Source organism: Danio rerio, chromosome 4 (genome assembly GCF_049306965.1).
Source record: "Danio rerio strain Tuebingen ecotype United States chromosome 4, GRCz12tu, whole genome shotgun sequence".
Classification (NCBI taxonomy): domain Eukaryota; kingdom Metazoa; phylum Chordata; class Actinopteri; order Cypriniformes; family Danionidae; genus Danio; species Danio rerio.
In genome coordinates, this window is record NC_133179.1 from 40,881,308 (window position 1) to 40,904,306 (window position 22,999).

Consider the following 22,999-nt stretch of genomic DNA (forward strand, 5'->3'; position numbering starts at 1 on the left):
GCTGATGTACTCACTCCCTGACAAAAAAGTACATTTTTGACTGTCCTTTTTCTGAAAACAAACATAGTTTTTTGTTGAAATCATTCCCTTAAATGTTTTAAATCTCAGTTATTTTTCACTGTAGAAAAAATAAATATATTGGATGACAAAGTTAAAGTTCAATATTCAATTCCGGTTTCTTATGCTAAATATGTCATATTTTTCATAAGCTTGTAGCGTTATAGTACATTTATTTTTTACTTATTCTTTCTGTGTTATATTTTTGCTGTTTATACATTTCTAACTTTGTCATTGTCAGCCAAGCTGCATATGACCCAGACTGAGCAGCATCTCTACATCTGGGCCACACAGAAACTACACAGACAGACACTGCAAGACAAACTTAGAGGAGGGAAAGAAAACCAACACTGCAGTCAGCTGAAGATGTGGACGACCAACATGCTGAGAAGGAGACACTTGAGGTTGAAGATGGTGAGAGATACTGATGAGAAGACGCACAACACTAAGGAGGTAGCTGAGACAAACTGAATGTAAATTGTGTATGGACATGCGTAGAAGTAAACCACCTGTTGGAGGAGAACTGACAGCTGCTGTGTGAACTTGAAGGATACAGGATGTCTGATGGATTTTGTAATAAGAATGATGCTAAAGTACCAAACAGTAAAAAAAACAAACAAAAAAACAAAAAAAAAACAAAATCTTAATAACAAGCACAGAGCCATAAACATGATACTCCCTTGTGAAGGTGAAGATGTCACATTACAGCATAGGATTTTAACTGTCAAACAAGCCAACGTTCACTTGTAGTGTAGAAGAGCTGTAGATGTCAATAAGAGTTAAAAGCCCAGGTGTGTAAATGTTTTTTGTGCTTAATTGAAACATTATTTTAAAAAAATCCAATTTCATTTTTGTAACTGTTTTCTTTCGCTGTACGTATGAGTGTGTTTTGCTGATGTTTCATCCTGTCTTATGTAAACCGTATGAGGCATTCCTCCAGAAATGACTTTTCCCTCAGTGCCTGAATAAAAATATCAATTGTATAAATGTAAGTAAATAAAGGATGTCCTAAAATGTGTTGTGAACTCATTTATTGTTTTTGTTCTTCACAATAACAAAACTGGTACATCAGAACCAAACACAAGGTAAGCAGTTATTACTTGAACTAAATAATCCTTTAAAGAACTGAGACAACTGCTTTTGCTTAAAGTAAAACAATAAGTCAATCAGTAGTTTGAGCTAAATAGTTCACCCACAAATTTAAAGTTACTTACTATTTACCTGCCAACAAGTGGATCTAAACCTTTATGAGTTTATTTTTTTTCTCTTTACACTAATAAAGATATCATAAAGAAAGCTGAAAATCTGAATTTGAAATTGTAGAAAAACCAACAAATACAATGGAAGTCAGTAGTTACAGGTTTTCAGCTTTTATCATAATATCTGTATTTGTGTTCAACATATCTTAATATTTGGGTGTATTATTTTATCTAATGTTTATTTTATTTAATGTTGTTCTCTATGCACTCAATGTATTTGACTTAATAAAATTATGATAGTATTTACATTTTTTTTGTTCTGTTGCTTTCATTACATTTATGGTTCATATTTGTAAAATACTTTGGATACAAACATCTGTCCAATAGTTTGTAAATGTAAGTATTAGATTTACCTAATGAAATAAAAAAAATGCAATACATAATTACAAATACTTACTGTGGTTTAATGATGTTCAAACTAAAACAATGTATATTAAGACATTGATGATATACAGTATGACATGTCATTATCAGCACTGAGGGATTGGCGGCAGCGCACTCCGTTGGTTTGCAGTTAATTCAAACGGATCTATACCCTGCATGTAAGTCAGTTTTTCAAAATGACGATCCCTTGCATGTTTGTTTAGTTTATTGCGGTACCGCGTGCTCTCGATTTTCTTGTACTTCTCCAGCTTGATCTTTTTATGGCGTGTATCTCTCTTGCGTTATGTGTCTCTCTCAAGTTGTCAAGCAAAGCGATACCACAAAAATGGCGCCGGTGTGACGTCACACACAACAAACGCACGTGACTGACAAAGACCGATTGCCAGTTTCACTGCCTACTAAGCGGTTTTCCTACTGCTATTTCTGCCATTGTGTTACGACCTTTTTGCCTGCTCTTTTGACTACTGTTTTTGGATTTTGGACTCTGCCTTGTTTGCCTTTTTGGACTGCCTCTTTGTTTGCTTGTCGTTGCCTGGTTCATGTTGTTGATGCTAGTTGTTTGTTTAATAAACCTCCAGCTTTTGGGGTTAATCCGCCTCCATGTCTTCACCTACGGCTCCCTCACACAGAAAGGGAAAAATATTAATAGATTTAGAGTAATAATACTAATACTAAAATTACTAAATTAAACAAACAAAATTAAATGAATGAAATTACGATGACACTTAACCAAATAACCGTAAGGAAAGCAAAATTGAGCATCTTCTTTAAATACATCTGCATAATATTTCAGGAATCTTAGATTTTTTTTTTGTATTATTCTTAATAATATAAAGTGATTTTAGGAGGAAGTTAAATTCTATTCTAAAATGAAAAAAGGATGGGTAATTATTTGTGAATTTCTGTTTGTGAATGAAAAATTTGCCATATAAGAATAAAAAAGTATGATGCGTTCCAGATATTTAGCTTTTGGGTCTTTTACAGTCTTTTAGATTAAAGCAATTCACAGCATTGGCAGAAGCAGATATATGAGAATTTAGAAGTGACCAAAATTGCTTGGATATTGGACAATCAAAAAATATGTAGTAGTGCAGGTGTGGCCAACCCTGTTCCTGTAAAACCACCTTCCTGCAGATTTCAGTTGCAACCCATATCTAACACACCTGCCTGTAATTATCACGTGGTGTTCAGGTCCTAATTAATTGGTTCAGGTGTGTTTGATATGGGTAGCAACTGAAATCTGCAGGAAGGTGGTTTTACAGGAACAGGGTTGGCCACCCCTGTAGTAGTGTTTCCTCTACTTGTTTGCAGAAAGAACAGGAGCTGTCGATGTCCAAAAAACTGTAAATACTACATTTTACAGGGTCGATTTTATGGAAAATTTTAAAATGCATTTCTTTAGCCTTGTTGGAAAATGCAATATTTCCCAGGTAAAAGCCAGGTTCTATTCCAGTCTATATCCTTAACCAAAGACCTCCAGTAAAACTTTCCTCTAGATGAAATTTTCCTTTTACATTGGAAAATTTGACGCACAAAGCTATTGTTACGTTTCTTATCTAACAGACTAACACCTTCTAAAAGCAAATTTACAGTTAAATGTACAGTGACTTTTAACTAGGTGAACTAAACCGGGTGATATTGCCTAACAACTTTATTAAATTCATTAGGAGGAGTTGGAAAATAGTGGTAGGTTATAAATGGTTCACGAAAGAATGTTTCCTGCATCATCAAACAAGCAAAGGATCCAATTAATGTTATTTTTAAACCAACTTTGGAAAAATAACGATTTGTTTTTGATTGTAATATCTCGGTTATTCCATAAGAATAATCGGTGGGGAGAAACATTGTGAACATAACCAAGCTTCCAAGCAAGCAGACATTGCTGGTGGAATTTAGACAAAGCTAAAGATAGCTTGTAGGGAAGATAATTTAATTTAAGAAGAAACAAAAGACTACATATTTTGTTAAGAAAAAGTAGTTGGGAATAAAAAAACAAATAGACGTTGGATTGGTTAGGCATCTCTTTATCCAATTAATTTGAGAAATGTATATGGTGTCAGAAAAATCTAATAAATTTACACCCCCTCTGCTTTACTATTAGAAAGAACTTCCTTTTTTAATTTAAGAGGTTTGTTCTTCTAGATAAATTTCAAGAAAACAGTATTAATTTCTTTGGCCACTTTGTTTTCAACAAATAAAGATAAAGTCGGATATACAAAATGAGAAAGACCCTCTTCCATTTAATGACAGGTCCCATTGTAGCCAGGAATTAAGAATATTTTTAGTTTTGCTGATCCTAGACAAAAAAAATAAATAAATTCAAGTGCTGTCTCACTAAAAGATTTTAAATAACATAAATAAACAACCATTTAATTGTGGATTTAACAAGGATATCTTCTATATATTCCTAACTCAAATTATGAACAGGCATTATCTCACATTTGGAGATATTCAGCTTTAGATCAGAAACACTTGAGATATCAGAAATTAAGTTTAAAGCCTTTCATACGTTTGAGTCATCTTTTAGAAATAAAGTGGTGTCATCTGCCAATTGTGAAATCTTAATCTCCCTTTCAAAAACAGAATTTTTTTAAAATCTTGATTTTGCACAATGCTTAAGGACTAATAAAAACTAATAAAAATGAAAAGAAAGAGATTGGACAGTCCTGCCTAATACCACACAAAATATCAAATCCATTAGAAGTTTTAAAATTAACAATCACTTAACTATTGATTCCTTAGCCATAGTGTTAACAAAAGTTTCCCCAAATCCAAATAACCTCAATGCTTAAAAACAGAAACTGGTGCTCAACCGTATCAAAGGCTTTATAAAAATCAAGAAAAAGAATGAGACCATCTGAATGAATAGAATCAGCATAATCGAGCAAATTCAAAACTTATGTTATGTTATTAGAAACATGGCGGCCTTTTATAAACCTAGACTGAGTTTCAGAAATAATAGAATCAAGATTTGTTTTAATCTGTTGGCAAAGTCTTTCTTTTCAGTATTTTTTGCCACTCACTGTTGCAGTCATGACATGAGACATTTCTCCTTCATTTTCCACCTCACACAACATCTGCTATCTCTCTCACATACAAAGACTTTCAGTATTTGAAGTTGATCAAAACTTTTACTCCAAACATTAACACAATTTTGTTTAATTTATATAATCCACTTAGACTAAGTGTTGAAAGATTGAATCACTCCTATATGGACGTAATGCGAAATAACATTCTGATGTTTTGCAGTAATTAATAGAGTTCACATACTCTGTAAGACATATTATATTAAAATGATGGGCAAATCTGTATATTTCATTTGGGTTCCTACCCACTAAGGTGTGGAAGGCAATGAAAAGGCGGACATTCTGGCCAAACAAGCTCTTAGAATTAGTGAAGTAGATCTAGAAGTCCCATTGAGTAAAGCAGAAGCTAAAATCAAATTAAGAACAATCAGTATGGCAATTATACTGGGATAACAATGAAACAGGCAGACATCTATAAAATATACATAAACAAGTCGTTGCTGGAAGGAGGGAGAACAGAAATCATAGGGAAGTACGATTATAACTCAGATGAGAATAGGTCATGCTGGACTCAACCATATTTTATATAAAATAGGGAAACACCCAACTGGACAATGTATACACTGTAATCAACAAGAAACAATATGACATGTTTTATTCCACTGTAGTAAATATAATAAAGAACGATACGATCTTATTCAATCAGTTAAAAAGAGCAAACTTCAGGATTTCACATTGGCTGGTTTATTAGGGAATAAATCTAGTGAGGTATATGACGATATAATTAAATTTGTTTAAGAAACCCATTTAGAGAAAAGAATATAAAGATGATATAATCTAGGAATTAATTGTTAGCCCACTCCACCCCACATTTTTTATTTATTCATTTATTTATTTTCATTTCCTCCCTCTTCCCCCCCCCCCCCCCCCCCCCCCCCCCCCCCCCCTCTATTTTTACACTTCAGTTATTGTTCAACCATTCCGGTCGGAGACGGTAATGCACCTACAAGTCTGGTTGACAACCACCAGTAAAACCCAAATAAAAAGAAGAAGAAACCGATTAATTAAAGTTTTAGGTTTTTCATCTGATACTAAATTATGAACCTGCTGTTGACAATATTATTTTAACCCTTTATACAACTAAGTACTATTTTACTCACAGTAATGACCACTATTGAACAACGTGTGAGTAATAAGTGTCTTACTGAAGCTTTAATTTATTAAACAGTATAATGTCATTCCATTCTAAGTTTACATCACTAAATATAAGAAATATAGTTGTGTTACTAGTTTTAATCAGCTAATTTGTGGCTATAGTTTCTTGCTCAGACTTTTCTGATTTCTTTTTGTTAATTACTCTCATATAAGAAGAAGAGAAGTTATTTTCTTTCTGTTTATTGTTTTATTCATTTTACATTTTTATTGCTTTGTTAATTTTTAACAGGATAAAGTGTCCAAACGCAGAGAAAAACTATATATAAGTCATGACTAGTTAAAAGAACTAAAACGTGTAGTAGTAATGAATACTTTTTACATGAAGGACACCTATTTTACCTTTTTTTTCTGTAAAGTTTCAGCTCCAAACACTCATTAGATTATTTGTTATACCTTTTAGAATGTTGAGATTTCTGCTTTAAACAGTCTTGGTGGATTAAAAGTTTTTTTTAATTGTCTTAAAATGTTTAGAGTAAAGGATTTGATCAACTCCAAATACTGAATATTTGTGCGTCTGTGAGAAAGTGGAAACGAAGGAGAAATATATCAAGTCATGACTGCAACAGTAAGTGGGAAAAAAGGTTTAAAAAGACTTTTATTTTGTCGTGACGTGTGACGTCATCAGGCGGCGCCGCTTCAGCGCTGTGATTCAACTGGAGAAAGGTTTGTGTTTTTAAACGTTTACGGATATAACCCGGTTTAATTAAAGTTTCAGATTTTTTTATTCCGATGCTAAATTATGTACCTGCTTTTGACAATAATATTTAAACCCTTTATACAACGTAGTACTATTTTATTCTCAGTAGCCGAGGGCTATTGTTTGAAACCGAAAAGAGTGTAATAGGTGTTTTAAAGCATAGAGGTAAAGTTGGTTTTATATTCGCACATTCAGACTTTTTCCTTAATAATATAATTTCATAAAAGTATTATTTGCAAACTCTTTATTTGGAAAAGTAGTGAAATCATAATAGCAGCCAATGACTATCAAAGTACAACATTGTTTACAGTCAAATAAACAGTGTTAATGTTGTTTTCAAGTCATACTTGCATGCTAATTCCAATCGAAAATTCAAAGTAACATGGTAAACAATATAGAGACTTCTAAATGAACGAATGTGCGAATATAAAACCAACTTTACCTCTATTTTTAAAGCAGGGTTTCTTAAACTTTTCTGATAAGAGGTAAAGTTGGTTTTATATTCACACATTCGTTCATTTAGCAGTCTATATATTGTTTACCATGTTACTTTGAATTTTCGATTGGAATTAGCATGCAAGGATGACTTGAAAACAACATTAACACTGTTTATTTGACTGAGAACAATGTTGTACTTTGATAGTCATTTGCTGCTATTATGATTTCGCTATTTAGAGTTTGCAAATAATACTTTAATAAAATTATATCATTAAGGGGAAAGTCCGAATGTGCGAATATAAAACCAATTTTACCTCTATTTTTAAAGAAATGTTTTAACTGATTTCTTTTTGATAATTAAAAGAAACTGTTGGAGCAAGTGTTAAAGTTATTTTGTTTCTGTTCATTGTTTTATTTATTTTAAACAGGACATTTTTATTGTTTTGTTCATTTTAAACAGGACAAAGTGTCAAAATGTAGAGAAAAACTCCTGCTGAAGCGACTGATCTCCACACTGTTATAAAGATGGCGTTTATTAAAGAGGAGAGTAAAGATGTGAAGATTGAAGAAACATTCACAGTCAAACAGGAAGATCTGCAGGAACAAACAGGTTAGTTTTCACTCTCAAAGACCAACTCAGTTATTTGATCCTCATTCAGATATATTAATAATAAGAATACTAAATTAATTCATCTTGCAGCCCTGAGTGTGCTGCCTAGTTCTACTAAACGCACACGAGCACTCATTGAAAGACAGAAATCAGTTTCTTTCATTATTTGTTCTCATGTCTTTTGTCATTCATTTATGTGTTATTAGTCTCCCTTTTTCTCAACCTTCTTAACGTTGTTGCTTTTCTTGTTCTTTTGCTGTTTGTAAAGCATCCTTGGTGCTTTATAAAATAAATAAAAACAATAAATTAATAAAAGGTTTAACTAAGCTGATGATATTTGACCTACAGTATTCTCATAACAGACTTAACATTTTAGGCCTTAAAAAGTCTTAAATTTACTGAAATATTGTGCTGTATTGTGCCTTTTTTTTACTTTATTTTCCTTTGTTCATGTTTTCTACCCAATCTGGCCAAAACCAATTCAATCACCAACAATTCAACTTAATAAAACTTTCAACTTTTTATTCAAAAAGGTCTTTTTAACTCTATTTATCATAATGGTTTAATTATTTTCCTCACAATAACATTTGTTTAAATGTGCTCCATGTATTTACTGCTGTGGATATTAACCTGGACAGATTGTTGTGCATAGATTTAGTTTGTTATAGTTTTTAAAACTTTAAAAACATTTGTTCATTTTTTAGTTTTAAAAAGAAATTTTATTTTGATGGGGCAAATAAAAATCTTTTCCATCTGGGCCATTTGAAAAGTTATTTAGCCTTTAGCCCTTTATGAGTCTAAAATTTCATTCAAAATGGTCTTAAAAATATCATAAAGTCTTAAATTTAACTTTGTATAACCCGAAGAAACCCTGGTTTACAGTATGTCAAAAAATGTGGATGCCCCAATATTGAGCATGCTGAATGAAATGGACACTAAAATAATTAATTGTTATAAAATATTTTACAGTCGCAGAATATAGACCATATTCTTCATGCACCAGCAGGCGGCGCCATTGGAATCTTTTTGCTTGAGACTTTTTTTTAAAGAATTAACTTTTAGATCCTAAATATCAGTGTAATGCTGCTGAGACATGGGACAATAAGTATATTCAAGGTTTACCGCAGTTTGGAAAAGTCAAGGTTTTAAAATCGCCAACATTTCCTGCTGCACCGTTCCTACAGTATATGTAGTTTTTTTTTAAATGTTTTGTTTTTTTGGACAACAGTATCTCCTGCAGTAAAGACCAAAGAGGCTGTTTTAAATCGTAAAGAAATCTGTGATTCATTTGAATTATTTAGCCTGACATGTTTACTGCTCAAAAATATTTTAAAAGTGTCTCAGAAGAAAATATATTTTAGGATATCATACTGTCAAAATCTTATACTGGCCCATGCCTAATGCTGCTTGATGTTGCAAAGTCATATTTTCTCATTTTATTATTTTTATTTGTATGTATAGTCATGAACACACCTGTTTGCAGAGCAAGTAGCGTGACTGTTTTCTGCAGTTTATTATTTCTGGTCAAAATAATACAAAAATCCACATCGTCAAAAAATAGAAAAAGAATAATAATTATAATTAAAAAGCAAATCAAAAAGAGTAAAGGCTACATTAATATTTGCAAAGGAAAAAAGTTGTTTGAGTATATTTACAGTTGTGGTTGCTTTTTATCTTAAACGTCCTTTAAGGGTTCTTTCTGACTATTTTCGTGTATGTAATTACCTAATTAAGTTAAAAGATTTAACATCAAATAGTTCTATTTTTTTATAGAACTTTTTTTTGCAGAGTGCTGAAACAAAAAGCTGTTCGGAACTTAAAAAGCCGAACACCGTCCACATCAACTACTTTGTCTGCTTTCTTACTTGTGGAAGCTTGTTCCTCTATATCTGTATTCAGGTCGCTCATTTTGTAGCTTTCTGTGACAGAGCAGCTTGACCAACTTCTGAGCGCTGTCATCAGGCAAGTGACATCCACTCATTCTGAGCACGGAAAGTCATTTAGTGACAAATGATACAAGGTAGAAAATCTTATCTATCTATCTATATATATAGATAGATAGATAGATGGATAGATGGATATGATAAAACATATGTAAAACATATACACAAATGTATCGAAATATCGGAAATGGGTTTAAAAATCATATCACCGTTATTGAAAAAAAATCTATCGTGATATATTGATATATTATTGTCCAGCCCTATGTTAGATATAGAGAACAAGATTAATTAAATATCACTTTTAGCAAATATAGAGAGATTACATCCAGCGTAACTCGTAACATCAAAATGGAAAAACATTGATAAATTAACCCACTTCTCATTTACTAGTCTGTTATGAGCCATATCATACCTCTTGAGCCTCCGATCTCCTCCTGATTTGCAGTTTCTGTTTGTTTTTTGAAAATGTAATTGTCTTCCAATCTGAAAATGTAATTTATTTTATAGTGTGAGTTGTTATTCGATGTGATACGAAGCTGCAAGCATGTTCTTTTGGACAGAATTTTTAACTAAGGTGTAATGTTGTCCAGATACTGGAATTTCTGAATTTATTACCTTGCTATATATTGATGTTCAATAGGCTACTATTTTTGAGATAACAACAATTGTATCAAAAATGGTACAATAAATTATTTCTTAAGTAGAAAATTATTTCTTACGTTTTTTTTTTTTTTTCAGTTTTCCTCAAAATAGGTTGATGTGGGTATTGTAGCACTTTAAATGCATGTAATGCCTGTTTCATTTACACTTGAGCAAAAATTCCATATATGCCTCACAAAAGTAGCAGAACATTCCAGGAAATCCCTAATATGGATGAAGGCATCCAGCTATTGCTGTTGAATGAAAATAAGATCTGAATAAATATTAAAAGGCTTTAACTGATCATTTACACGACTGCGCCCATAAATGGTTTATGTGTACTTCCAGCCATCTTGGGTATATTTATAAGAAAGTCGATTTATAATTTAATGCTAACTGACGTAGCATGTTACAGTAGAATATAGCTATAAAACAATAAGCTAGATGCATAGATGCTAGATTATGTCAAAATAAGATGTTTCCAAATATCAGTCAGTTTGCTAAAACACAGAAAGAAACCCAGAATGGATAAAAATGACCCAACAGCACACAAGGGGAAAGGTGCACATTTCAGTCTTTATGCAGATGCTGTACAGGTATATCTCATGTTTGCGAGACAAATATTCAGCTGTTTGTTCAGCTGTTACCTCAGAACTTTTTTTTCCGATGCGTTTACTGGTCAGGCACAGAATGAACAAGTATCTCCTGTCTGCTTTACACATTTTAGAAAAACGTTTTGTTGTAATTCTGAATATATATGAATAAAAATAGGCCATTTACAGCTTTCAAATCTGTGTCTGATCAATATGACCAAAATGACTTTTATGAGAAACTTTGAAAACTGGACTGACACAGTTTCAATTTACCAGAACTTCTAAGTTAAGTGGCTTCAGCACAATTTGCATTGTAAAAGCACTAGATGAAGATGAATTGAATCTGCTTAAATGTGCACACGTTAATGGACTGAACAAAATATGATCTGATTTATTTTACATTTAATGTGCATCAAAATTACAGTGTGTGTAGCCAATGTTTCCAGTGTCTTTTCACCTTTACGCATTTGATGAGATTTTTAAGACTTAATGAAAACTGGTGTTTTTTTATTTCTTTATTCATTTCAGATCTAATTGAAGAGAATGAGGAGAGTAAAGAGGAGGAACATCATGTCAAAATTGAGGAAAAAACTCGTTTACAGACTGATGATATTTTGAAAAAAAGAGACGAAAATCGCTTCACCTGCACTCAATGTGGAAGGAGTTTGGGAAGAAAAGACAATCTTAAGATTCACATGAGGATCCACACTGGAGAGAAACCATTTACATGCACTCAGTGTGGGAAGAGTTTCAACCGATCATCATCCCTTAATCACCACATGATGATCCACGCTCGAGAGAAACCATTCACATGCACTCAGTGTGGGAAGAGTTTCAGACACTCATTATTTCTTAAACAACACATGAGGATCCACATTGGAGAGAAACCATTCACATGCACTCAGTGTGGGAAGAGTTTCAGCCAATCATCATCCCTTAATCGCCACATGAGGATCCACACTGGAGAGAAACCTTTCACATGCACTCGGTGTGGGAAAAGTTTCAGCCATTCATCAAACTTTAACCGACACATGAGGATCCACACTGGAGAGAAACCATTCACATGCACTCAGTGTGGGAAGAGTTTCAGCCAATCATCATCCCTTAATCACCACATGAGGATCCACACTGGAGAGAAACCTTTCACATGCACTCAGTGTGGGAAGAGTTTCAGCCAATCATCAAACCTTAATCTACACATGATGATTCACACTGGAGAGAAACCATTCACATGCACTCAGTGTGGGAAGAGTTTCAGTTGCTCATCTTACCTTAATCACCACATGAGGATCCATACTGGAGAGAAACTATTCTCATGCACTCAGTGTGGGAAGAGTTTCAGTCGCTCATTATCTCTTAAAGAACACATGAGGATCCACACTGGAGAGAAACCCTTCACATGCACTCAGTGTGGGAAGAGTTTCAGCCAATCATCATCCCTTAATCACCACATGTGGACCCACACTGGAGAGAAACCATTCACATGCACTCAGTGTGGGAAGAGTTTCAGCCAATCATCAAACTTTAACCGACACATGAGGATCCACACTGGAGAGAAACCATTCACTTGCACCTAAGCCACAGTTACACTGGACCTTTCTCCTAATAGACTGCCATTCATATGCACGCAAATGCGTCAGACTGTAAACGCAAGTTTGTACGTCAAGTTTTGCAGTTCACTGCGTTGCAGAGTTCAAGCTTGATGAACTCTGACCAGCGAAATCGCATTAAGCCTAGTTCACACTACAGGATTTTAAACATCAGCAGATCGCTGTGCCGTTCACACTACATGACTTGACTTTGTGTCTTTTAATCTCTGTGGTGTTCACACTACGCAACACTCTGTGAATGATCCACAAGAGGGGGGTCACACACTACATGATCTGACAACAACTCATTCCCCATCAGCTCATTCAAGCTACCAAACCTCAGCCAATGAAATTTTGAGGGAGGAGTCGTCAGAAAAAGCTGAACACTATTGGCTGCTTGTGTGCTGATTACATCACTGACAGCGTTTCAAGCTTTGGAGAAAGCATTTAAAAACATCGTCAAATCAGCTGATTTATCAGCGGATTAATCACTCATCTGCAAGGTTCCAGAGGATAGATGCACAGAGAGTTTTCAATTTTTGTAATTGTATAACTCTTTGAAATAAAACTAACAAATAACACCCTGCCGTTTTCTAACTATCAGTTTATTTCTTTCTGACATTGTAATTTTTTTTATTACAAAACAGTAAAGAACTGAGCATTTCTGCCTTAAATTACCATATTGGTTAAAGGGCACCTAGGTTACCCCTTTTTTCAGATTTAATATAAGTCTTTTGCGTCTCTAGAATGTGTATATAAAGTTTCAGATCAAAATACCCATCAGATTTTTCATTATACCTTTTACAAGATGCTGTTTTATACTGATTTCCAGCAGGGGGTGGTTTTGTCTTAGTTAAGGCTAACCTCAAGTACTGTGTGGATATCTGTTATGCTAATGTACAAAATAAACCTGATTTAACTTCCACAAACCGGGATTGAAGCGTCTTCTTTTATAATTGTTCTGACACGCGGCTGTGCTGTTGAAGTAAAGCTGAAGTAAAACGCTGTAATTAATTACACACATACTCTATTTTAAAACACTTTAAACATGTGAAACTCACTCTTAATCACATTTGATGATGATAGCTGATCCTAGCGAACAGAACAGACCTTTTATTCCCGGTTGCTCTGCGTATGTCTGCCTGGACTTGTTGACATGTACACGTGACTACCGGACATGTTAATGCGCGCAGCTGTCAATCAATTCGGTGGGCGGGGGGATCGCACACCTACGTAATGGTGCGATTGATTTGAAAACCGCTCCAATTGGCCGACCCTTTTTTTTGTAGTTAAATTGAAAAAAAAAGACTGGGTGTGTTCATATCACCCCAGTATGACGGTCTATACACTATACCAACACACAGATCTGTCCAAACTAGGGATGGGAAGATTAACCGATATGTATCGATACGCGGTTATGCGCGTGCTCGATGCGAGTGCATCGGTTGAGCAGCAGAGGATGAATGAAATTTTGGAAGCAAATCGAGATGCATCGGTTTTTGCGAGATGCATCGGTTTTTCCGAGATACAGCTTATATTTTTAATATAGAATGTATTTTTTATTTATTAACAAGTGTTGTCAACCTGTTTTTGGTGGATAATTTAATCAACCTACATAAAGTAAGCCTTAGCAACGGATTTGCGGATGTGTACACTTACACTACAATTCAGTGTATCAGGTGTGCGGATGAAGCTAGTGGTGCGCCCTCAGAAAGCGCGAGAAGCAAAACAAACATTTTATTCCCCACCGAGTTTTAAATCTAAAGTATGGCAACATTATGGATTTAAGGATGGACGACTTGACAGGACAGATGCAATTTGCAAAATGTGCCGCGCATCTATAAAATACGTACGAGTAATCTGAAATCTCACTTGAAGCGGCGCCACGGTGTTGTTGTGAAAGCATTTTCCAGTGTTTCTGCATCCCCGGCTTTCGCACTGCTTCAACTGTAGCTACCAGCTCCAAAAGTGGTGAGAAAAGCATTGCAAGTTTTTTTTTCCAATAACGGATGTTATTGCATTGTTCATCTGCAGGGCCGGAGCAAGCTGAACTGCCGCTCTAGGCAGAGGACGATCACGCCGCCCTCAACCCCAATGTGAAAACGAAAGTGACCGGTTATGAAAATGAAGTGACGTGTCGCGGACCTCTATTCTGCCGCCCTATGTGCGGATATAACTGAGGACGCGCGGGTGTCGTGGACCTCTATTCTGCCGCCCTATGCGCGGATATAACTGAGGACGCGCGGGTGTCGTGGACCTCTATTCTGCCGCCCTATGCGCGGATATAACTGGGTGTTGCGGACGCCGCCAACTCTATACTGCCGCCCTAGGCGGTTTTAAACACCTCCTCCTGTTAATTTTTATTTAATTATAATAATAATAATATTAATAATAATAATGATAAAAATAATGGGTGTCACGGTGGCACAGTGGGTAGTTTGACCACCTCACAGCAAGAAGATTGCTGGTTTGTTATATTTTTATTAGCCTGTTGTTTACAGTGACAGTGATGTTTCAAAGCAGCATAACACTGCTAGTTCACCACCTTAAGTTTTGAATATTCAGTGGCAAAATATATCTTTGTAAAACCTGTTTTCATAGTTGAAAAGTTAAATCACAATTCTTGTTGTGCAATGCTAAACCTTTATGTTGAAAGAGTGCAAATATATATATATATATATATATATATATATATATATATATATATATATATATATATATATATATATTAATATATATTGCACTTATACATTCTGTTTATCTTGAAAATACTTCAATAATATGTGCTATATGTTCTAAAATTGCTCTCAACTGTAAACTGACACTCTGGCTCTGAGAGAAAAGCCAGTTTGTAAAAAAAGTCTTGGTTTTGCTTGGTTAATAAATAATCAAACTCATTCAATGGCACAGCATCTTCTTTTACATAATCTCATAAACTTAATTTAATCAGTTAGTGCTGAATTATCGCATTGTATCGTGATATGGGTGTGAATCGTATCGTGTTGCATCGCAATATGTCACAAATGTATCGCTAATATATCGGATCGTATTCTTTGTATCGAGATGCGTATCGGATCGGCATTATAGCTTAGATGCCCAACCCTAGTCCAAACAGCTTGAAAAGTAGATTTTTTACCATAGGTGCCCTTTAAAGAGCCTGTGTGGTGACCGCAAAGATTCAGCTCTGACGAGACGCCGTTTAAAGTTTTTTTTTTTTTTTTTTTTTTTTACATATAGAATATCATTGCTTAAATTATTGTAATGTTTTTTATATTTGTAGTTTGTATATATAACAAACGCTTAGCTTATTGTTCACAGTGATCGTTATAATAGGATCATGTGCATTGCATAGGATTATTCAGTATTTACATTCTTTAGTCGCAGCGCTGTTTTTATTTATAGCATTTAGTCATTAAACAATGATATTTTAAAAAAAATTATTGTAATTTTAAAAACTTAAAACTTGCAATTCTAGCCCGTGGTTGTAATATTTCAAGCTTGTTCTCAGACAAGTCTCTGGGTCACTAATACTTTGTATTTCTGGAAAATCCGGGATGGAATTCTAGTCAAAAGTGGTACTGTAGAGGAACGGCTTCCCGGCAGTTTTACACCACCTAAAAAACTAATTTATTTTTATTTAATTTATTTATTGACCCTGCTAATCCAGCGAGAATATTTTTTTCTATGGTTGCATCTGCATTTTAGTTTCTGTGATATATTCTATACAATATAGAAAGGCATATTGTATCTTTCTCAATTAATTCAATAAAGTTGTTCTTTAAACAGCTTAAGCATTGAGATTTAAACCTGTATTTTGACCCTAATAGTAAATTGTTATTATGCACATCTGAAATCAAATACATTTTTACTCCAATGAAAAATACGTGTTGAAATAGAACACAAATAGACAAATGTATTTAATATTCTACAGTTTTATTTTTTTGAGTAATTGGTTTTCACTATTTTAGCCTATAATTTAAATGTTCTCTCTGTGTTTAAGTGTACTGTGTGTATAGAAGAGTTGAATGAATTTATGCTCTTGATGAATGTGTACAGCTGTATATTTGTATAAATAAAAAATGATGACATATTGTGGTGTGTTTTGTCATATGTACAGATTAAATAATATGTATCCTTTAAAAAACTGTAATTAATAATATATATTAGTAATATGTGTTGGTTTAATGTTGAAAAGGTTGTGTAAGCATTCATTTCAACGTTAAATCATTTGGATAAATTATATGTTGAAAATCTGTGGATTCTATGATGTTCCAGTTGACCTAAAATCAACATCATTTCAACATTAGACAAACCAATTAGGTTGATTATATGTTGGAAATGTGTGGATTGTATAATGTTGTTTCGATCGACTGAAAATCAACATCGATTCAACGTTGGGTAAGTAACCAATTGTGACGATTTCAGGTTAGATTTGAATGGATTGCCTGACGTCGTTTCAACATTACCCCGATGAGCAAAACGAAGTTGAATCAACGTCGGTGATCAACGTGGATTCGATATCAAAAGAAACATTGATTTTAGGTTTTGTGAAAAAAATACATGTTGTACTCGGCCTAAAATGTACATTCTTAAATGTTATTAAGGGCAGAAATTCACACATAGATTAAGGTACATCTGAACAATGATTTACAATAATAAAATCCAAATGTCAAAAAATGGGGTTTATCGCGTTTTGCAACCAAACTCTTCATATACATACAGTTGAAGTCAGAATTATTAGCCCCCCTGAATTATTAACCCTCTGTTTATTATTTCTGAGAATATTTTTTTCAACACATTTATGAAATAATATTTTACTAGATGTTATTCAAGAAACTTCTACACAGCTTACAGTGACATGTGAAGGCTTAACTAGGTGAATAAAGTTAACTAGACGGGTAAGAGTAATTTATTAAGGCTCATAATTCTGACTACAACTAACTTGAAGTTACTTTTGTATTTGCATTTTAATTTATTTTCAAAATAGGATTTTATTTATATATATATATATATATAGTCATTTTATTTATGTAATATGCTTGCTGTGTTTACATAAGAATCCTCTGCCTTTTATACTTTAGTTTAAATTGTATTTTATATATAATTGTTTTATTTCTGTCATATGCTTGCTGTGTGTGTTTAGATGTATATTTTGTAATAAACTGCAATATATTTAAACAGTAAGGCCTTTATCTTTATTGATTGCTTGCATCATTTCAGAGAAAACAACTACAAACTGTAAATTCTAATTACTTTCATTTGTAAAATAGATTATAATAATTTGGTATTTTTTCTCAAGCAATGCAAAGTGCATTATTTATTGCATACTACATGCATCCATTTAAAAACCTGTTTAGTGATGGGAAGTTCGGATCATTTTACTGACTCGGATCTTTGAGTCTCTTTCATCGAATCTTTTTTCAAATCATTTCGTTCATTTGGTTCAATTTGCCAAAATGTTATTAAAATTTTACGAATTGCTTCCAAACACATCTACAACTAGCCCAAAAGGTTGATTGCGTAACACATAAGTGATAAATAGAATATTTAAAGAAGGAGAAAATAATACTTTAATGTTTACCTGCTCTTTTGTCATTAAAGGCATTTTTGTCACTTTGCTCAGCTCACCTCTTCATGTCTTCTAATGTCAGTGGTTCGTTCATGTTACACTGGCAGTCACATTTAATCTTAACCAATGTACACAGTCTGAGCCGATAGGAGCCATGATAATTAGTTCACCTATCAAGTCTTAAGTCGTTCGTTATTTACGTGACAGAATGACATAACCTGAGGACTCGAGAGATGAGCGGTTCCATTCTTTTTCCGGCCCTAAATGCGTATGATTGGCCCGTGATGAAGGAGTGAATCAGACCCGATAGAGCACTCGAGAGATGAACAGATCAATTCTTTTTCCAGCTCTAAACGCGTATGATTGGCCCGTGAGGAATGAGTGATTCAGACCCAATAGAGGACTCATGAGGTGAACCGATCAATTCTTTTTCTGGCTCTAAATGCGTATGATTAGCCTGTGATGAACAAGTGACTCAGACCCGATAGAGGAAAGATGAACGGATCAATTCTTTTTTTCCGGCTCTAAATGCATATGATTGGTTTCTGCCTTTCTGCGATGAACGACTCGAAATGTGATGAAGACTTGAAATAACTATACCACTTGCACAAATGTGTGCACGCGTGAATTAACAAATCACTTCCTGAGAGGACTCGTAGTTCCCGAGTCATATTCCATGGGGTCCGTTCTTTGTACCTCGCTTAAATGATCTAAGATGATTTGGCAGATCCTGAATCTTTTAATCTTGATAGCTGATCTCTCACTAATTTGGTTCTTTAAAGAGGTTCGCGAATTAGATTAGAATGTCTGGATAAACTGATCTGAGATCGCTGCTTGTGTTGTGAAGGACAGATCTATCGATCATATAACAGATCATCAGATCAGATCTATCGATCCTTGAAATCATCAGCAATGTCGTTTGAGAGCCTCTTTATGCATGTGCAAAGTAACTGAGTAGAAAGCATAGTACATTTTGCTTCCCCCCCACCCCCTACTGTCTTAGATGAAACTGCGTTTGGAAGAATCATATCCATATCCAATCATATTTTCTTTTAGTGTTAAGTAGGGATGTAACGGTATCAGAATTTCACGGTACGGTATTACCTCGGTATGAATGTCACGGTACGGTATTTATTGAATCATTTACAGGAAAAAACAAAACTTATGAAAATACTCCAAAAAAGTGCCAAAAGTGTCAATGACATACAAATTAGCCATCTATCTGTAAGCTTTGAAACAGGAACTTCAATTTTAATAACAAAAAAATATTAAACCATGTAAAAAAATAAAGTTTAAATTTAGTAGTGTTGAAAAATCACATTCAACATTTAATCACTCACTCACTTAGACAGAGATGGGTTTAAAGGAAAATTATCATATAAATATAATCTGGTAAAAGCTGGTATCTCTGGGCATTTACAATGTCCCCTGCAACAGAAAAAAACCCTCTCATTTGGGACTGAGGTTTCTAGGACAAGAGAGATATGACTTGGCCCAGGTTGACAGCAGTGGGTAACGTTGTGCATTGTCTTTCCCCCACTTGAGAGCACAAACCATGAGTGAGATAGAGATCTCATGTCTGCATCAATCTGAACAGTGTGCTGTGTTTCTGCAGTCCCCATGACTGATTATTAGTCGTATTCCCCAACTTGCAGGCACGTGCACACACAGTGCTCAACCTGTGCAGTGCACATGCCCTTTTTAGTCTTTGATAGAATGTTCCCTTCCAAAATGATCAAAAGTGCCCCCGCGACGCGACATACCCTCCGTCCCCGCTTTACAGTACGCGTGCGACAACACAGCTGATAAGAACTCGCGCGACAACACCACTATTCAGGACGCGCGCGGCGACAACACAGCTGATAAGAACTCGCGCGACAACACCACTATTCAGGACGCGCGCGGCGACAACACAGCTGATAAGAACTCGCGCGACAACACCACTATTCAGGAAGCGCGCGGCGACAACACCCGCTTTAGAGTTTTACAGCTCTTTTTGATCCCCGCTTCTAGCAGCACACTCCATTTCCGCATTACTGGATCTGTAGCGACAACAGACCGCAAGGGATTATGGCCAAGCCTGGGCTTATGGGAATTGTAGTTTTCCGGTACCTCCCGTTCGCTTCATTCGCCTGAGCAAATTTTCTCAGAAGACCTATAGTTTTACCGAGTCATGCGACTACGGTAATATCGAAAAAAATTAATATTGCGGTATGACGGTATTTACAATACCGTTACATCCCTAGTGTTAAGACTAAGTTGGCCAGAGCAGCTGTCTTGGGAACAGCAGGTCCTAGGTTCAAATCCAAACTGCACCTTTCCCTCAGATTATGGGAGAGTGGCTTTCTGATCTGAAACTCTTTCAATGGCCGATAGCATATGTTTGTCCTGATTTCCATTTTCCGAGCTGACTCTGGGTTTGGATGTAATGAATCTGAAGGTTCCAAAAAACACCTAACACATGATTTAGGGTAGATTAAATAAAAATAAATTCATGCACTTTTTGCTTTGATCTTGAACAGAGGCCAGGTTACCGGTCAGGTTTGAGACATGATCATCCAGACTCAAAAAGACTGCATCCGTCTTTTCAGCATTTTCTGCATCCTGACATGCTGGTTTTTGTTGTGTATCATTTTTTCTTCTTCAATTTTTGTTATCCGGCAAATGTCTCTTACTGTGAATTTTTGTGGTGCTGTGGCTTAGCTGGTCAAAGCGCCTGTCTTGTAAACAGGAGATCCTGGGCTCAAATCCCAGCAGCGCCTTAGACCAGGTGGTGTGTGTGTGCCTGTTTTATAGAGCTTACCGGAATGAATTATAAAATTGTATAGCTTTGAGGCGTAATGAATAGTGCGACAAATATAGTTAAACAACCTCTTTGCTTGCCATTTTAAGACTTGCTGTCTTTTTTTAGTCTCTGTGTGCAAAAACGTCTTGCCTCCTCTTCATCGTTGGCACTGTGGCTTAGTTGGTCAAAGTGCCTGTCTCGTAAACAGGAGATCCTGGGTTCAAATCCCAGCAGTGCCTAATCTACAGGTGCCAGAGTTGCTTTTTGTTAAGAGTAACAAGTGTTTACGCAGCGGGATGTTTAGCAGTCGGTTTCTTAACAAAACTCAAATCCTTAAAAACGCTGCTCGTTCAAGAGGGCTTTGGACGATGGCTTTATATAGCATAGTGTGGTAATGCCTAACCAATTGGACTTTAATATTTCAAGTCCAGATATTCACACATGCAGTGCTACTTTTTTTTTTCTTTTTACGAATTAAACAATTAGCCCCTGTCAAGGTCGTTTGGCGCTGTGGCTTAGTTGGTCAAAGCGCCAGTCTAGTAAACAGGAGATTTCACATGGCCACCATTTTATAGAATGAAAGCTAGGCTGTGGTGGGAAAAACTATGGAAGTATAGGAGCAGCATTGTAAACATTGCAACAACGTGCTGTGGATTACAAACATCCAGCTGTTGCCACGATTTCAAAATGCAGATAGTGTAAACATCACTTTAATATCATTTAGTTCAGTTTAATTCCAACAATTAATAACAGATTAGGCATCAAACAAAATTACAATCTCTTTAAGAGTAATATGCTTAAGTGGCCTCCTAGAATTTAGTTCATGGCACCAGGTAAACACAGTGGGGACGGGGACTGAGATTAAGATGTACACCCAGGTTCATAATGTTGCTGTGTGACTCCATACAATACTTCTGTTTTTTTTTCCAACGTAGCTTCGATTTCACTTTTAAAATGGCAGCCTCTTGAAATCAGTCTACAGAGGGGGCTGGTAGCCTAAGTAGCACTGAAAGGGAGACAAGCCCATAGATAAGATAGGAAGGGAGAACTCATGGTTAATCTGGAACTTCAAGATGAGGGTTCCCTGCATGCGACGCAATGCAGGACCCTCTCCAGCCACAGATTAGCTTGCACGGCCTGGCCATTGGTCTGTGGGTGGTACTCGTGAGAAAGGCTAGGAGTCGCCCTCAGTTGTCAGCACAATTCTGCCCAAAACTTAGACACAAAATGGGGACCCCTGTCTAAAACCATGTCAACTAGGAGGCCATAAATACGAAAGACGTGGTCCAAAAAAATGGCTGCTTTCTTCCTCGATAAAGGTAATTTGTGGAGGGGAATAAAGTGAGCTGCCTTCAAGAATCTGCCCACTACAGTGAGAACTACTGTGTTGCCACTGGATGGGGTAACCCAGTGACAAGCCAACAAAAACTGACCAGTTTTTGAGATTCACCAGAACCATTATCTGCTTTTCCACTATCGTGCCAAAAGTGAGCAAGCCAGGGCCAGTCGCGATTCCACTGTCACTTCCAGGGCCTGATCGGGCCAAAGCTGGGCTTCCTAAGGGCGAAATATAGATTATAGCCTATTTTATTACTTGTTCTTATGTCCTGAAACACTTAACACTTTCCTTTCCTTGTTTTTAAATAAATTGTTCTTAAACTTAATATTTACTGATTTTCACAGGTTGTCAACTCATTTTGCACAAGCACCAGACCATGGAGTGAGAACCACTGCTCTGCGGTACTCAAAATAGCAAACTATCATACTCAAAATTAATTGCCTTCCTAAAGTTATTTCTCTGCTTCAGTATATCCCTGTAAATAATTCTTTACAATATTTAAAACAGTTTGATAATTTAATCAATTTATTTTTCTGGAACAATAACCCCTTCAGTCTGAGACATCTCGCGCACTGGTCCATCCCTCCGGAGAAGATCCATCTTGGTTTAAGGATAAAAAAGCCATCCTGCTTCCTCTTCCACAACTACAATCCCTATCCATCCATTTTTTTTGTTCATTTTATTTTGTAAATGTGTCTTTTTAGGCTTATCTCAACAATATAATAACTTTTACTGACAGAATTGTAGATGCAGGCTAGGACGGTCTCGGTCATTTGCAGATAATGTTGTCCTATTGGCTTCACAGGACATGGACCTTCAGCATGCAGAGGGACAATTTGCTGCTGAGTGTGACAAG

General features: G+C 35.4%; 2 protein-coding genes and 2 non-coding genes across 4 annotated transcripts in view; 3 read left to right on the plus strand and 1 right to left on the minus strand.

The window, feature by feature from the left end:
• Positions 1 to 22,999, minus strand: part of LOC110439461 (uncharacterized) — a 1,085,403-nt gene that overhangs the window by 866,487 nt on the left and 195,917 nt on the right. The gene's annotated exons all lie outside the window — the stretch shown is intronic.
• On the plus strand, positions 6,562 to 13,379 carry LOC141381670 (uncharacterized). Its single transcript, XM_073947759.1, has 3 exons — positions 6,562 to 6,604; positions 7,537 to 7,686; positions 11,390 to 13,379. Exons 2-3 carry the CDS (start codon positions 7,602 to 7,604, stop codon positions 12,436 to 12,438), a joined length of 1,134 nt encoding a protein of 377 aa, XP_073803860.1. The 5' UTR covers positions 6,562 to 6,604; positions 7,537 to 7,601; the 3' UTR covers positions 12,439 to 13,379.
• Positions 20,708 to 20,781, plus strand: trnat-ugu (transfer RNA threonine (anticodon UGU)). The gene has a single exon. It is a non-coding gene; the product is annotated as a tRNA-Thr (tRNA).
• On the plus strand, positions 20,970 to 21,043 carry trnat-cgu (transfer RNA threonine (anticodon CGU)). The gene has a single exon. It is a non-coding gene; the product is annotated as a tRNA-Thr (tRNA).

Bases quoted from the DNA above. Each gene is read 5' to 3' on its own strand.
- LOC141381670 (XM_073947759.1), top strand. From the start codon at position 7,602: ATGGCGTTTATTAAAGAGGAGAGTAAAGATGTGAAGATTGAAGAAACA. The intron at 7,687-11,389 runs GTTAGTTTTCAC...TATTCATTTCAG, and splicing joins AGATCTGCAGGAACAAACAG to ATCTAATTGAAGAGAATGAG.